The following is a 15122-nucleotide window of genomic DNA, read 5'->3' as shown; positions in this document are numbered from 1 at the left end:
CCTCAGCTCACCCTCTCCTGCCAGAACTGCTCTGGTGAGGAACAAGCCCCTGAACATGCAAAGCAGTCTGTGCTCTCTCCTCTTCAGACATTAATTTTGCTCACCTACCTCTCAGGCCCAACTCCAAGCCCGCAGCAGTAGATGGATGTAAGTATTGTTAAGAGAACAAATGAGAACAATTTGGGAATAACAGAGTACAGGAGAGGCTGACAGCTCCTAAATTACTGCACAGGTCAAGCTGTGCACCACACAGTGCCCACAGGGAATAAAGAACACAGAGGTGCAGAATCCAGCAAGAGATAGGGATTGGGCAATGGGAGGTTTGAGTTGTACTAAAACACACTGTGGATGTTATGATAGTGCAAAGTGGAAGGCAGCAGTCAAGTAATCATCAATCCTTGCAAATAACCATCGACAGAAAAGAACAGCTCAATCTGGGATGTGCCAGAGCGTTATTCTGGGTATACAGTAAGATTTAATAATGACTTTTCAGCCTCTGTACTGGGGTTTATTGCTTAGAGGGGTTTTGCTTCCCAGGGAAGCTCTTTGCTCAGGCTGAGGAGAAGCCTCTGTCACTTATCAATGTTAATCAGCACCAAATCCCAGCCCTTGCCTGGGCTCTGCTCCCCAGTCCCGAGCAGCCCCGAGCACAGCCAGTCCTTGGGACAGTGGGCACAAGGCAGCCTCCTCCTGGGGAAGGCACTGCTCCAGGAGCAGCTTCCCCCTGTGGAAACCCCTTCCCCAAACACCAGCCTGGAATGACTTCACAGACACTGAGCTCCCCTCCAGTTGCACTTTTCCAAGTCAGCATTTCCATCATTTATGTCAAATAGGGGCCTAATTTCTGTCAATTCTTGAAGACACCTGCTAACAGAGGAATACCACTAACCTGATGATTATGAAACTTACAAATGAAATACCACAGTAGCTAAGAAAAGGAGTTTATTGATTTATTTTGCAAAGAATAACACTGGTGATTTCGCTGTCATCACACCAAGTTTATTTAAGGGGAAATCCAGACACTTTGGAGTTGGCTGACACCATCAAGAGTTTAACAACTGCCTTCTAAAAATAACTTGAACACATAAAATATTTTCTGTGAGAAATCTAAAGATAGATTCTCATTCAGCACAGAAAAGCACAGCTCCAGACACGAACAAGTTGTAATTTATTCCTTTGTCATTTAGCATGCCACACCAAGGCACGAAACAAAAGGTACCATCCTTCAAGAGCCAAATCCTGCCAGACCATCAGGCACACAACTCCAACCTCAGACAGTGCTGCTGGAAGGCAACAAACTGCTGCCTCAAGTGGAAAATAGAACCAGCATTCCCTCTAAAGGAGGAAACAGCCCTCTCCCAGAACTCAAGTGGCTCCACTCGAGTGTCCCTGGGATATTTGATGGAACACTCCACTAATGAACTTTGGGCACTGGGACAACAGAGCTGCACGAGGAAAATGGAATGGTCCCTAAAACAAAGAATTGGCCAAAGAACTGCCCAAACCCATCAACACCGAGTGTGCAACTCCTGGGGGAACAACTGCTCTGTGGTGCAGGCACAGAACTCCTCGAATTAACTCTTTGAATCTGAAGCATCCACTGCGTACTCAGCCATTCGACATTAAACCAAACACCACAAGGTTTTATTTTATCATCTTCTTCAGTGCACTGTTTATTTTATGTTTCCTAACAACTTACTGAGGCCAGGTTATATATCTGTAACTGAGTATGATGTTGTGGCATTCACATCTCGTGTTTTAGATCATAATGCAAGCTGTAAGTTGAATTAAGCAGCTGCGGTGCGTACTCTTATATTCTGACTCCAATCTGTGTGGTTAAGACAAGGCAGACTTGATTTGGTTCTGCTTTATTTCTACTTTAAATAGGAGAAGCATTGCAGTGGCAAAGACTTAGAGGGAAGTCTGGTCCCCCCAGAGCCCGGTGAGCCAACACTTCCCACGGCCCAACCGGGCAAACCGTGACACGCCTGGACAAAAGCAAAACCATAAGAACAGTCCCGAAGGCTCTCGGCGGGCGCCTGTCGGAGGTGCTGCGGCCGGGCGAGCACCCTCAGCCCGTTATGGGGCCCGAGGGCACCTCCGAGAGCTCCGGCCCCGGGACAGCGGGAGGAGCCGGCGACAGAGCTCGGGGCTTTGCCAGGGCAGCCGCAGCCCCGCCGCTTGTCCTGCCGGGCACCGGGCACCGAGCCCCTCACACCCGGACGGGCCCCGCCTCAGCCGCCCCTCAGCCGCTCCCGCAGCGGCACCCCCAGCGCTCCCCCTGAGCGGGCGAAGCCGAGGGGCGGCAGCCCCCGCCCGCGCTCCCTCACCTCTCGATGACCGAGGCGAGCAGCTGCGGCAGCTCCTTCATGTCGAAGGCCGAGTAGGACGCGGAGAGCAGCGGCCGCACGGCCACATCCCAGCCGGGCCCGGCCGCGGCCCCCGCGCCGCCCGCCGCCATCTTGGGCTGCCCTGGGCCGGGGGCCGCGGCGCGCACAGCGCCCCCTGCCGGCGGGGAGGCGACCGCGCAACGTCGAGCCGCCCCATTGGCCCGCGGCGGGGGCGCGTGCGCACTGCGTGAGTCAGCAACTTTGGCGCGCGGCGCGTGCGCGGAGAGGGCGGGGCGGGGATTGCGCATGCGCCGTGTGCGCGCCCCGCCCCCCCGCCTGCCCAGGGGCAGTGGGGGCTTGGAGCGGCCCGAAAAATCATCCAAAAACCCCAAAAACGCTGGAACAGCGAAAATATCCTCCGCTTCAAGAGTCCCCCAAAACACTTAAAGAAGGAAACAACCCCTCTACGAAAATACCAAAAGAATTCCCACGTCAACAGCCAAAAATCCCCATTTAAGTAACTCAAAACCCACTGATACAGCCTCAAAAACCGCCTCAAGAACCCCCCAAAACCCACTTAAATAACCACTAAAACCCATCTAAAGAGCCCCCAAAACCGCACCTAAATACACCCGCAAAACCTACTTAAATAACCCCTAAAAACCACCTAAAGAGACCCACCAAACCCACTTAAATATCCACAAATGCCCACTTAAACTGCCCCCAAACCCCTTAAATAGCCCAAGAAACCGCTCAGTAGCCCAAACCCGCTCCCTGCTCCGCAGCTTTATTTTGGGATCTGGACACTGGGTGGGGGCACACGGCCACTCCCGGGGGGAAAAGTTCGATGTCAAACTGGACCTTAATTAAAATTAACAGAATTTAGAGCCGTGATCCCGTAGAAAACGCTGAGAGGCTCCACCCCCACCGAACGACCCCACCTTAACCCCAAGTGCTGAACAAAAAAAAAAAAAAATGCAGGACAATTTAGAAACAAATGGGAAGGAACTGATGTTGTCATCATAATAAATAAAGAACATGGAGAGTCTTTAGGTTCAAGTTCTTCCCACCGCAGCTTCGTCAGTGGCTCCACGAGGACATTTCCCACTGACAGACACCCAATTCCCAACATTCTTCTTAAGGAAATCACCCAAGGTCTCTCCCCCACACCAGGAGCTTGTTACCACATCTCCGCAGTCAACAACCTTCCTCTCTGCCAGATGTGGGGCACAGCTGGTGCCGAGGGAGAGCCCAGGATGAGCAGGACACACATCCTGAGTATTCTCTTCACCAACATCAGGGAGACACTGATTTGGGGGCTTTAAGGGAGGTTTAGGACCTTCTTTTTCAGTCAGAATAGACTAAAAAAGTCTCTATTTTTCATCTCTTCCATTTCTCCTCATGGGAGACACATGGGCAGTGCAGGTTTCGTTCCACCAGCAGCTTTTCCTCACAAATCTCTTCCAGCCACATGGAACAGAGGTGTTTGGATCCATCCCTCGGGGTGGGGCTGGCATCCCAGCCCAGCTGCTCTCCAGCCTGGGCCTCCCTCAGCGCCAGGCCCGGTTCAGCAGCTTCACCTGGGCCAGTCTCTTGGTGATCATGGTGGCAAAGACCAAGCCAAAGAGGACACTGCTGATCAGCACGTAGTCATAGTCGTCCTTGAGCACATCAAACTGCTTGGAGGGGTACACCCGGGTCTGGAAGATGTCCAGCCCGTAGGCTACAACCTGCAGGAGGGAGATCAGGAGCTGGGGATGCAGCTTGGAGCATAAAACCCCAAAATGATCCACTCAGGGCTCCAGTTCTGATGGATAATAGGAGTGATGTTTAAGCTGTGAGCAGCCACATTATGGGAATTAGAGCTCCCTGCCATGGGCTGTGGACTGGACCCACCCCCAAATTCCACACTGAGATTCCCCCCCCCCCCGCACTCACCAAGCACGTGGACTCAAGGCCAGAGGGGGCTGTGTAAATTCCCCTCATCCTGGAGATGGTCTGGTTGTAGTTGATGAACCTCTCAGCATGGATCTGCACGTCTGGTGAGTATGGGATCAGGTTCTCCTCTCTGCAAGGCACCACCAGAGACATCAAACCAGGCAGCACACAGGGGATGCCACCAGTGTTTCCTGATTATCAAAAGCTAACCTAAAACAGCTAATTTGGAAGCTTTTCTCAGAGCAGACTCATTATTGCTGCAGGACGAAAATCAAATGGATCAGCTGGTTCAGGCTAAACTGCAGCCACCTCCTTCCAGGTTTTAAAATTTTACAACTAAGTCTAACTCTAAAAAATCCAGTTCCTCTGACTGCTTCTCCCTGAGAATACAGAGACCAAGCTGGTTTAACGACTGACCTGCTGTAATACAGACAAATGTATCCCATCATGACAGACACAGACGCACAGAATACTTCAGGTTGGGAAAGATCTCCAAGATCATCGAGTTCAACCTCTGACCTGAAGGAACTTCCCTTCATTCCATGCCAAGACTGTTCTGAATCCAGCCAGGACAAATTGTTCCTCTTCACACAACGTATGACACACAAAATCCAGCCCTTTCCAGAGCCCAGGAACAGAGGTTCTCATCCTTCCCTACCTGCTCTGCTCCGTCGGGATCTCCGGGCGCCGAGGGTCCAGCAGAGCCTTGGGAAGGGACAGGATGGCCCCAGAGGGAAGCCCAACTGTGCATTGAAGGAAAAGCATCTTAAAAACCACAGACTCCCAGAACAGCTGGGCTTGGAAAGGCCTTGTAAGGGATCACCCAAATCAAGCCCCCTGCCCAGGCAGGGTCACCCGGAGCAGGTAACTCAGGAATACATCCAGGTGGGTTTTGAATGTCTCCAGAGAGGGAGACTCCAGACTCTCCCTGGGCATCTGTGCCAGTGCTCTGCCATCCTCAAGGAAACGTTCTAAGTTCTTCCTCATGTTGGGGTGAAACTTACTGGGTTTTAGTTTATGGCCATTGCTGCTCTGGGCACCACTGGAAAGAGTCTGGCACCTCATGGCCATTCCTGACAGCCAACAGAGACATTCTCCTGGTGCTTATCCCTGCACTTGCAGGAGTCCAGGACAAGATCCAGCCATGACTCTTTGGCAGCAAAGTGCATTTTGCTTGGATTTCAGTGCCCCCCTTTGACTGAGCAGGTACTCACTGAGCAGGTGGCGGCTGGTGATGCCCCGCTCGGTGATCGTGGCCTCCATGGCACTGATGGCAGAGGGGAAAATGTAGGATTGCTGCAGAACCTGGGGCAGGATGGGGCGGTCCAGGGAGCTGAAGGCTGTGGCATTGTACTGCTCTGTGCCCTCGTAGAGCTCCAGCACCGTGAACTCGTTCCGCCGGGCCTTGGTGTTCCAGTACTGGTACTGCAACGAGGGGTTCCAGGAATATCAGAGCAGGATCCAGGGAAATCACACAGGGTGGTCACAAAACTGCCCCCATGCATGGTCAGGAACTGGTCACAAAACTGCCCCATACACGTTCAGGAACTGCCCCGATGCCAAAATGGTTTTGAGGCTTTTCACACAATCACAGAATGATGAGGTTGGAAGAGACCTTCAAGATCATCGAGTCCAACCCATGCCCTAACACCTCAACTAAGCCATGGCACCCAGTGCCACATCCAGGCTTTTGTTAAACACATCCAGGGATGGTGACTCCACCACCTCCCCAGGCAGACCATTCCAGTACTTTATCACTCTTTCCATGAAAAACCTTTACCTAATATGCAATTTTTATACATTTTCCACATATTTGTAGCTCTGTAGGCTACTATTACATAGTTAAACTCCCCCTCCCTTTGATTTTCAAACAATAAGCTAACCTTGCTGGAATCTTATTTACTCTATAGTCAGTCTCTATATATCACAGACATTATAAATGGGGGGTTAGAAGCTGGGGGGGGCAGAACTAAAAGGGGGAATTACTTAATTAACTGCCCCTCTCTAATGATTTCTGTTAAGTATGCCAATTTGTTAAAACCTATAAAATTGTCAGTCTTGCATTTTGTGTGCATTTTGCCATATTTGCACCATGAATGACCTTCATTACAGGTCACTGCTTTTTATCACCTTAATATTGGTCAGTTGGTGCTTTTAGGGGTCCCCCCAAAGAAGCAGCAGCTCTCACCACCACCCAGTTCTCAGAGTGCACCATGTGCACGGGCCCCTTGGCCTTTTTCTGCACGGAGGAGTGGATGATCCTGCCCGTGACCCCGTCCATGAGGTAGATGCCGATGAAGGTGCGCTCGTGGTGCGTGTCCGTGCTCTCGGTCACCACTGCCAGCAGGTTGGGGTTCAGGGACTGGGGACAAAGGAGAAACAGCTGAGACACCTTCCCGTGCCACAGACACCTCCTTCCTGCTCTTCATCTGGGCATAGTGTGAACAAATTAGCATCAACCAAGCTATATCAGACTTTGACTTAATTGCTGCACGAAAACACCTTCAGAAAGAAACCTCCAAAATGAGCGTTTTTCCAGAGACACTGGTGCTCATAAAGAAAAACTGGCACCACAGGGCAGCTCATCCCAGTGTAGCAGCAGGGAATAGTACTGGGATCTTCCCACAGGATAACCCCTCACAAAAAGCCAACCCAGAGCTGCAGCAGCACCTTGTAGAGGACGCTGCGGTCGCCCATGACGCGGCCCTGGGAGTGCACGTGCTCGTTGGACCTCTTCCCTTTGACAGTCACAATCCTCTGCACCTCCGTGGGGATGGCCACCTCCCAGCTCTCCTCTGTGCTCAGGTCCTGCAGGGAAAAAGCACGTGGGAGCTTGGATCTTGTCCTCCAAGGACACCAGCTCCCACCAGCCAGTTTTCCGTGCTTTGGGATTTCCCAAGTTTCTCTGGCGTGTTTTGAGGCTGAACATTCCATGAAGGGAACTGAGATCTGCCATTATCCATCCACAGGGCATTCAGGGAAGTGCAATGGGTCTTCCATACCTTTTTCAGCCTGAATCCAGAGAGTTTTCCCTGCTCAGCATCAACTAGGTAAAAATAAATGGAATGGGCAATTTCTTCTAACTGGCGAAGGACGTTTTTAGTGGCTGGGAAAGGTGTAACCTGGAAAAGAATTGAAATACAGGTTAAAAACAACTAATACAGACAAAAAAACCACCCTGGAATGAAACAGAAATATTATTTCTAACGTGTTAATCAAGATAAGGTCTGTCTTACCAGAATAACCTCATAGTTTTGTGTGAAATGTGGCTCAATGGCATTTTTTTTCCATCTTGCTCAAAAAGGGAGGGGAATAATTAACCAGAATGTGAACAAAACTGCCTCCAGGCAATGCAATTTACCTTGTACTCATCATCAATCAGGAGCAGCACTTTGGCATAGTCTTGATCCATAATAGGCAGAAGCAAAGTCTGGAGAATTGGACGTTTCAGAACAGGAGGAGCTACTTGGCTTTTCTTCCCAAAGATGGGGTTAAAGACGTACAGAAAACTCATTTTGGTTTCCTGAAAAACAGGGTAAGTTATGCCTCTTGTTTAAGTAAAAAAAAAAAAAAAAAAAAAATAATAATTAAAAAAAAGGTGTTTTTTTTCCTAACTGTTACTTGCAGGTGTTGCCTATTCATAATACTCTGGGTTCAGCTACTCCATCCTGAAAATATTATGTCTGGACACACACATTTGTCCAAACATTTATCCCACATTTGTCCATAACAACCACGATCAGTTTGAAGTTTTCTAGGCTTCTGTGTCTGCTTCCCTCCAGATCTTTCTCCCCTGCCATCCTCACAGGAGTGATAACCAGATGATGCCCAAGAAGATGGTTTTATTGCCCTGTCCAAGGGCAGATTTCCATGCCCAGTGGAAGGGCAGGGAAAGGGCCTCACCTTGTCCTTGATGAGCAGAGTGCACTGTGGAGGGTGGGGGAAATGGGCTGTTGTTCTCTGCACCATCAGCTTGAAGGAGGAGCCTGGTCTCACATTCCTGAGGTATTGCTTCCACAGGATGGTGCCAGAACTGCTCTCAATGCCAAAAAGCTGAGGAAAAACATGTGGGAAAGCCAAAGTTTAGGAAAACACCTCTCCCATTCAAGCACTGCATCCTCCTCTGGCATATCCCAAAGAAAGCAGAGTCTTAGTCTCCCTTTAAAGCCACCACAAAACATCCTGTCCATCTTCCCATTATTTCTGCCCAAGCCTGGCTAAAGACAGGGCTGGGAATTCAGAGCTGAGACTCTTTGCTCCAGCCTAGAAACAGAGTCCTGCCCTGGCCTCCTCACCTTGCCCGAGGCAGTGACCATCACCATCATTTTCTGAAGGTTGAACTCATCTCTGGCCAAATTGTCAATGTTAATCTCATTTTTAATCTGGCTCCGGGGCTTCCTGGCATCATAGAACATCTTCCAGAGATGGGCAGTCCAGGCTTGCAGCAGGATGAGCTGGGATGAGAGTCTCTTCAGGAACATTCCCAGCAAGCCATCTGCAAGTGGCACCCACAGTGACAACAGGAGGAAACAAACACATCCCACCCCAGCTGAAATCGTGGTGTCAAACTCTGCCATGCACAAACCTGGGCTAAGTCCTTGCCTCCCCCTCTGCACTAAGTTACAGTTACCATTTCTGTGACAGCCTCTGGCATTTACCAACCTTTCCCACTCCACATTCATTCCAGAACAGGCCCTGATCAACTGAAAGCAAACCTTCATGCAGAGGATTTTGTGTTCCTTCTCACTGTGCCCACCTACAGCTCTCCCACCTGTACAGAAATCCCTCTGCACACAGTACTCAGAGGAATTAAAAATACTTAATTCTGCCCAGTCGGGGTTTGTATTTAACTTCTTAAAGTAACCAAAACTTCAGCTCTGTTTCAGCCCCTGAGGAAAGCAAGCAGGGGGGAGCAGTGGCACCAGGAAGCATTAGGCAGGAGCAAAGCACACTCCATGCAGGATGGGGTTACCTTGGATGGCTGCATCCAGGACAGCAAGGAAAGACAAAACAAAGCAAAAAAAAACAAAAACAAAAACAAAAACAAAAAGCTATTGGAAATGAGTCTTCCAGAAAGAGTCACAGGAAACATTTAGGAGACATGGCCAAAATCCCTCCTACTGCTGCTGACTGTTTTTTTAATGTAACAATGTAATATATTCACATCATCTGGATTGGATTTCCAAAGTTTAGACAAAAAAGGGTTTATTTCTGCTCATCTTAATTGGTATCAGTAAAGATTTAAATTAATCTCTCAGCTCAGAGTAAACAGAAAACCATTAACACATTTATTTAGGAAGGAAAACAAACTCACAGAGGTCATTCTGTTAAACTCACCTGCTTTTTTTCCAAATTCTCCCTCCAACTCAGCCTGTGCACCTGTCAGAGGCAGATCCACCATCTCCAGGCTCACCACCTCTGCCAGCGACTCCTCTCTGCTCCACACAACTTTTCCTGGAAATAAGAGTAAAATATTGGAAAAATCAACCTAGTATTTGGGAATTGACTCATTCAATATAAGAGTATCTTTCAGTGCAACCCTGAAATGCAGATCACCTCTTGATGAAATGCAAAACAGTGTATAAATATCTAATATCATTAAAATAACTATTTCAAAAAGACAAATACTTCATGCATGGAGCAACTTCTGGGAAGAAAACCTCAGGATTAGTAAAAGCAACCTGGTGCTCTAAAAAAGTTACAGTCATTGAACCTATTTAAAATCAGGGATTCACAGTGTGAACTCCTGAACTCCTTTAGAGCCATGGAAAATTCCTGTTGCTGAGATGGGACTTTCAACCCTTTCTGCAAATTAACATTTTTGCCATGAGGGATCTTTTCTTTGAGGAAGAGCTACACCAGAACTTACACTCTCATCCTATAAAAAGAGTTTTGAAATCTGCAGAAACCCCCTGAAATCCAAAGGCTCTGCTCACACAAAACAGGGCACAATTGCTTGTCCAGGTGAGGGTGAAAGAGTCTCCTGTGTCTTTCATGGGGCTCAGAAGAGTTAAATTCATTTTTTCAGTTTCCAATGAAAGTAATGACAAAATACAATCCCTGAGGACACAGAATTTTCTCCTGGTGACTGTTACAAATGGAGGAAGCTGTTTTGGGGAGTCACCTGGCTGCTGGAGGAACATGAGCATGTGGTCCTCTGTCTGCACCAAGGCTCGATAGCCCACTGAGTCATCCTTCTTCAGGAAAACTTGGATGTACAGCTGGGAAAAGAACAGAACAGAACAAAAAAGAGCAAGGAAAACAATGAGATTAATGATGACATCATCTCCTTGAAAAAAGCAGAAATACAGGTGAAACTAGAGCAAGCAGGGTGATGCTGTAATCCCTGGAATGCTCTTCCCCTTGGCTCAAAGGCTCCCATCCTGCCAAACCAGGGAAGGGAGGGCACTGCAAGGATGGAAATGACCCCTCCCTGCTCACCTGCTGTGGCTTGGCCCCTCCTTGTTCCAGGTTAAAGGTGATTGTGGTGTCCAACAATCTTTGCCCAGTTTCAACCAGGTAGAGGTTTATGTTGTAGGTTTGATTGGAGCAGGTTAAGGAATCCTGTAGCAATGGGCAGAAAACAGAGCTTACACACACACCACACCAAATCCTGCAGCAGAATGCCATGTCCAGCAAAAACTGGGGCTTCAAGATATTTTTAGGCTGTGTTTTCAGGTGGTACAGCTGGTGTAAGATCCCTGTCACTGTGCTCTGTAGGGGAAGGGATAAAATGGACTGACAAGAACTTGGGAACAAGAGCACCCCGTACCTGCCTCCGGGCATCCTCCAGTGTGCTGCCAGCATGGAGGCCATCAGAGCTGCCAGGTTTCTGAAATGAGCATGAGAGGAGATGTAACATGGCTTCAGACACCAGTAAAGCATGAAAAATTAGGTTTTCAACTGCATGACAAGTCTCAGCTTGCCTGTGACATCAGGCAGCTCTGTTCTATTCTATTCTGTTTGTGATAAAAATGAAACTATGTTTGATATCCCCAAGAATTTAAATCCTCTGTGGATCAGGAAAGCCATTTCCTTGCCACATGCCCACCTTGCACAGGACTGAAATAGGATATTCACTGAGCCAGGCACAGCCTGAGCTAGACTTGAAACTGCAACTTATCAAATCCTCCTCTTCCTCAAGGGGCTCCCCATCCCTGGGCCTGTGAAACAGCAGTGGGACCCACCCCCAGCACACATCCCCAGAGCTGGGCTGCTCCCAAAGAACAGGAATTGTGCTGACCAGTTCACTCCTGCATGTCAGGACAGCAGCCACCGTCTTCTCTCCAGTCGTTGCAAAACTCACCAGAGCTGCCTGGAAAAGGAAAAAAAATAGCAATAAATTTTAAAATCCCTCAAGAAACCCCTAAACCTCGCCAAAAATTACTTGTGAAGTAAATAAAACCACAGTGGAATTAAAAGCAGATGAACTGTCACAGCCAAATTTTAAAATTGTATTGTTTCCCCTGCACTCAAAAACTAAAGAGACCCTCTCATAAAAATTGGAACAGTTGACCTGCCACAGGTTTTTGAGCCAAGATGCCCAGAGTTACTGAAGTTTTTAAACCCTGCCAGCTGGCCCAGCTGGTTGAAGGATGTTCAGCTGCACTTGGCCCTGTCCCTGGTACCTGCTGGAAGTCTCGGAGGTGGCTGAGCAGCCCTTGCTTGTACTGCAGCAGGGAGAAGTGGCTGGGGGACAGCTGCAGGAAGAACTGAGTCCTTGAGGCACTGGTCACACTGGGCTGAGTGGCCAAGATCCTGGCCTGGAAGTCATCTGCAAACTCCAGCTCCAGGGACTGGCAGGGAAGACAAGAACAAGTGCTGAGAGTTGGTCCTTGACTGAGACCAACACCTCCCTTCCCTCAGCAGCAGTCAGAGGTTCTCTGAGCCAGGGGACACAGCAGGAGCAGGGAAGCTCCACTAGAGCAGAAGACATCGATCCAGAAGGAATAACAGACAAAAAGCTTTCCCACCCCTCCCTGAATGTACAGATCATGACCCTCCACCTCCAATCACTCCCCAGTTCACCAACAGACTGGGGAACCAGTTCAAACTGGAACCAGACCAGTTGGGTAAGGAATGAAGGGATGCTGCTGCAGCAGTTCTCACCTGCAGAGGGATGTGCCTCATGTCCTGCTCCGTGTCCAGGGCGCAGACGTGCAGCGAGCGCGCGGCCGTGTCCACACACACCAGCACAGCCTCGCCCACCACGCCACAGGAGCCCTGCAGGGCCCCCAGCCACGGGGCTGCCACCCTCACCTGCACAGACACAGCCAGGGCTCAGGGGACACAGCCTCCACAGCACTCAGCAGCAAGTTCAATCAATTCTTTTCAGCCACAACTGAGAAAAACTGCCTGTCAGCCTCAGGGCTATGGGATAATCTGGACTAACTGTGGAGAGTTGGGAGGTAAGGGACAGGTCATGCAAGGGGCAGATATGGTGACATGTTGAGTAAGGGACAGTCAGGGCTAGGGGTCTGGGAAAGGGACAGCTTGGGGTTAGCCAGTCATGAAGAGTGGAAGGAGTCAAAGCTGTGTGGAACTGCCTGTAAGACAAGGAATCAGTGCTGTGTGAAACTGCCTATAAGAAAAGAAGTCAGAGTTACCTGAGAGAGAGATCTATGAAAGAAAGAGTAAAAGTTATGAGGGAAGAAGTTTGTTAAGAGAAGAAGGCATGTAGCTTGTTACTGAAGGGCTGCTGGTGATGCCAGCTGTGTCCATCTCAACATATTAACTGCAACAACGGCTGCCAGTCTGTTCAGTTTGGCTCTCAGGGCATTCACCCATGAAATCCCTGGTGTGGAGGCAATGCCTCAGGGAAAGGGAGGGCTCTCTGTAGCACAATTGATTCCTCTGCCCACCACACCACAGGGTTGGAAGCATTTTTGTTCACATCAAATCCAGCATTTTGGCTGCACTACCTGTTTTGTGATTTCTCCATCTTCTACGTTGAAGGTCAAGACATTCAGGTGGCTCTGGGGAACGATGCCAACCACGTGGATCACTCCAGTGCCACGGGAATACAGCAGCTGGTACTGAGTGCTCTCACTGCAAGACAGGCAGCAACCATGAAGCATCGTCATCCTCTCACACTGCTGTTTGCAGAAGCACAGATGCAGCCCCCTCCCCTCTGCTCTGTGCCAGGGGCTCACAGATCTCCTCAGAGGTGTTCTCACCTTTCTGGCAGGTGTTCCACCCACTTCTGGTGCCCGTTGGACAAGTAGTGCAGAGACAGGGCTGCTTTCTTCAGCACTGCCACGTACTTCACTGCCTCGGGGAGCCCCACCAGGGCAGCCCCCTGGAAACTGAGAAGAGGAATGAGGAATTAGGGAATTATTTTCCTATTTTACCCTGAGGAAGAGGCTGGAGCACCAGGAGTAGCTGAGGGAGCTGGGAAAGGGGCTCAGCTTGGAGAAAAGGAGGCTCAGGGGGAACTTCTGGCTCTGCACAACTCCCTGACAGGAGGGGACAGCCGGGGAGTTGGGCTCTGCTCCCAGGGAACAGGGACAGGAGGAAAGGAAATACCCTCAGGCTGGGCCAGAGGAGGCTCATGTTGGACATCAGGAGGAATTTCTTCACAGAGAGGGCTGTCAGGCATTGGAAGGAGCTGCCTAGAGAGGTTTGGAGTCCCCATCCCTGGAGGGCTGGACATGGCACTCAGTGCTCTGGGCTGGGGACAAGGTGGGGACTGGTCAAGGTTGGACTCGATAATCTTGGAGGGTTTTTCCAACCTCAGTGATTCGGGGATTCTCTGCAAAGTTCACGCATTCATAAAAAATTAATCCGAAATTTGGTTTGGAAACGTTACATCTGACTAATCTTTCTCTACAATGCAAGCCCAGACTGAGTCCAAGATCCATTTTTTTCCTTCCCAGACCACTACTACAAGGAGAAGAAATCCATGCAGACAGCAAATCCCACCTGCCAGTGTCCAGGGAGGTCTCCCAGTTCAAGCCCCCGATGTTGGTCTCCCAGGAACGCAGAATTCGTCCAGCACTGGACACGGTGATGGCATCTGGAGTGGAGGGGGATGAACACAGAGCTTGTACCCAACTAAGGGATGGGCTCTGCAGGTCCAGCCTGTGCTCTAAGGCTGGCTACACATTCCAGGAGCCTTGGCACCTACCCTGCCCATGGATCAGCATCGCATCGATGGCTCCTTCCGGGGTGCCCTTGTCCACATGGCGCCACACTGCAAGAGACAGGCCCAAGGGAGAATGGCATTTGTCCCCACAAAGGCGTTTCTGCGGTACTGTCTTTAAACCTGGGCTGCTCACAGAGCCAGCCCTAAAACAGGGCTCAGACCAGGCGGCCGAGCCGTCCCGCCCGCCGCGGCCCAAGAGCAGCGTTCACATTCCCGGAGGAACAACCAGGACAACCGCATTGACCCCCGGCCCCAAAGCGGCCGCACTCACGGATTTCGCCGCTCCGGGAGTTGAGGGCGGCCACAACATTCTCCTCGGTGGCCACGACGAGCTTCTTCGAGCCCTGCGAGGCCTCCAAGGAGGCGAACTTGAGCTTCCCCACATACTGCTGCCTCCTGCCAGAGGGAACGGGAGCGCCGGTGAAATGGGAGCGGAGCGGGAGCGGCGCGGCGGGCACGAGGCCTGTCCGCGGGAGCAGAAACCCAACCCGGCGGGACCCCCGGCGAGACCCCCGGCGCTCACCAGTCGAACTTGCCCACTTGGTCCTCGTAGACGGCGGCGGCCAAGGGCAGCAGGACCAAGACCGTCAGCAGCGACCGCGACCCCGCCGCCATGACAGCGGCCCCGGCGCCCGGGGGGCCTTCTGCGGGGCGAGGCCGCCCGTAACGCCGCCTGCGCGGGGAAAGGGAGTCAGCCCCGCGGGGAGAGC

At 50.6% G+C, this 15122-nt stretch overlaps 2 protein-coding genes across 7 annotated transcripts in view; both read right to left on the bottom strand.

Annotated features, from left to right (window-relative positions):
• UBR4 (ubiquitin protein ligase E3 component n-recognin 4) overlaps window positions 1–2488 on the bottom strand; it is an 81473-nt gene extending 78985 nt beyond the window's left edge. For all 6 annotated transcript variants that reach the window (XM_088178963.1, XM_088178964.1, XM_088178965.1 and 3 more), the window contains exon 1: window positions 2331–2488. In XM_088178963.1, the coding sequence (XP_088035089.1) occupies window positions 2331–2461 (131 nt within the window). In that variant the 5' untranslated portion in view covers window positions 2462–2488. The remainder of the gene's footprint in view (window positions 1–2330) is intronic.
• A 608-nt stretch (window positions 2489–3096) lies between these two features.
• Window positions 3097–15085, bottom strand: EMC1 (ER membrane protein complex subunit 1). Its single transcript, XM_014881682.2, has 23 exons — window positions 14936–15085; window positions 14684–14808; window positions 14395–14460; window positions 14190–14283; window positions 13445–13573; window positions 13190–13316; window positions 12378–12527; window positions 11897–12064; window positions 11512–11583; window positions 11041–11100; window positions 10710–10832; window positions 10393–10489; window positions 9606–9722; window positions 8564–8763; window positions 8172–8321; window positions 7630–7791; window positions 7271–7390; window positions 6939–7076; window positions 6457–6630; window positions 5483–5693; window positions 4927–5011; window positions 4269–4398; window positions 3097–4060 (listed from the first exon to the last, which is right to left on the bottom strand). Exons 1-23 carry the CDS (start codon window positions 15025–15027, stop codon window positions 3881–3883), a joined length of 2970 nt encoding a protein of 989 aa, XP_014737168.2. The 5' UTR covers window positions 15028–15085; the 3' UTR covers window positions 3097–3880.
• Between the last annotated feature and the right edge of the window lie 37 nt (window positions 15086–15122).

This window comes from Sturnus vulgaris, chromosome 25 (genome assembly GCF_052056855.1).
Source record: "Sturnus vulgaris isolate bStuVul1 chromosome 25, bStuVul1.hap1, whole genome shotgun sequence".
Taxonomy (NCBI): domain Eukaryota; kingdom Metazoa; phylum Chordata; class Aves; order Passeriformes; family Sturnidae; genus Sturnus; species Sturnus vulgaris.
This window is presented reverse-complemented; position numbering and strand designations above follow the sequence as displayed.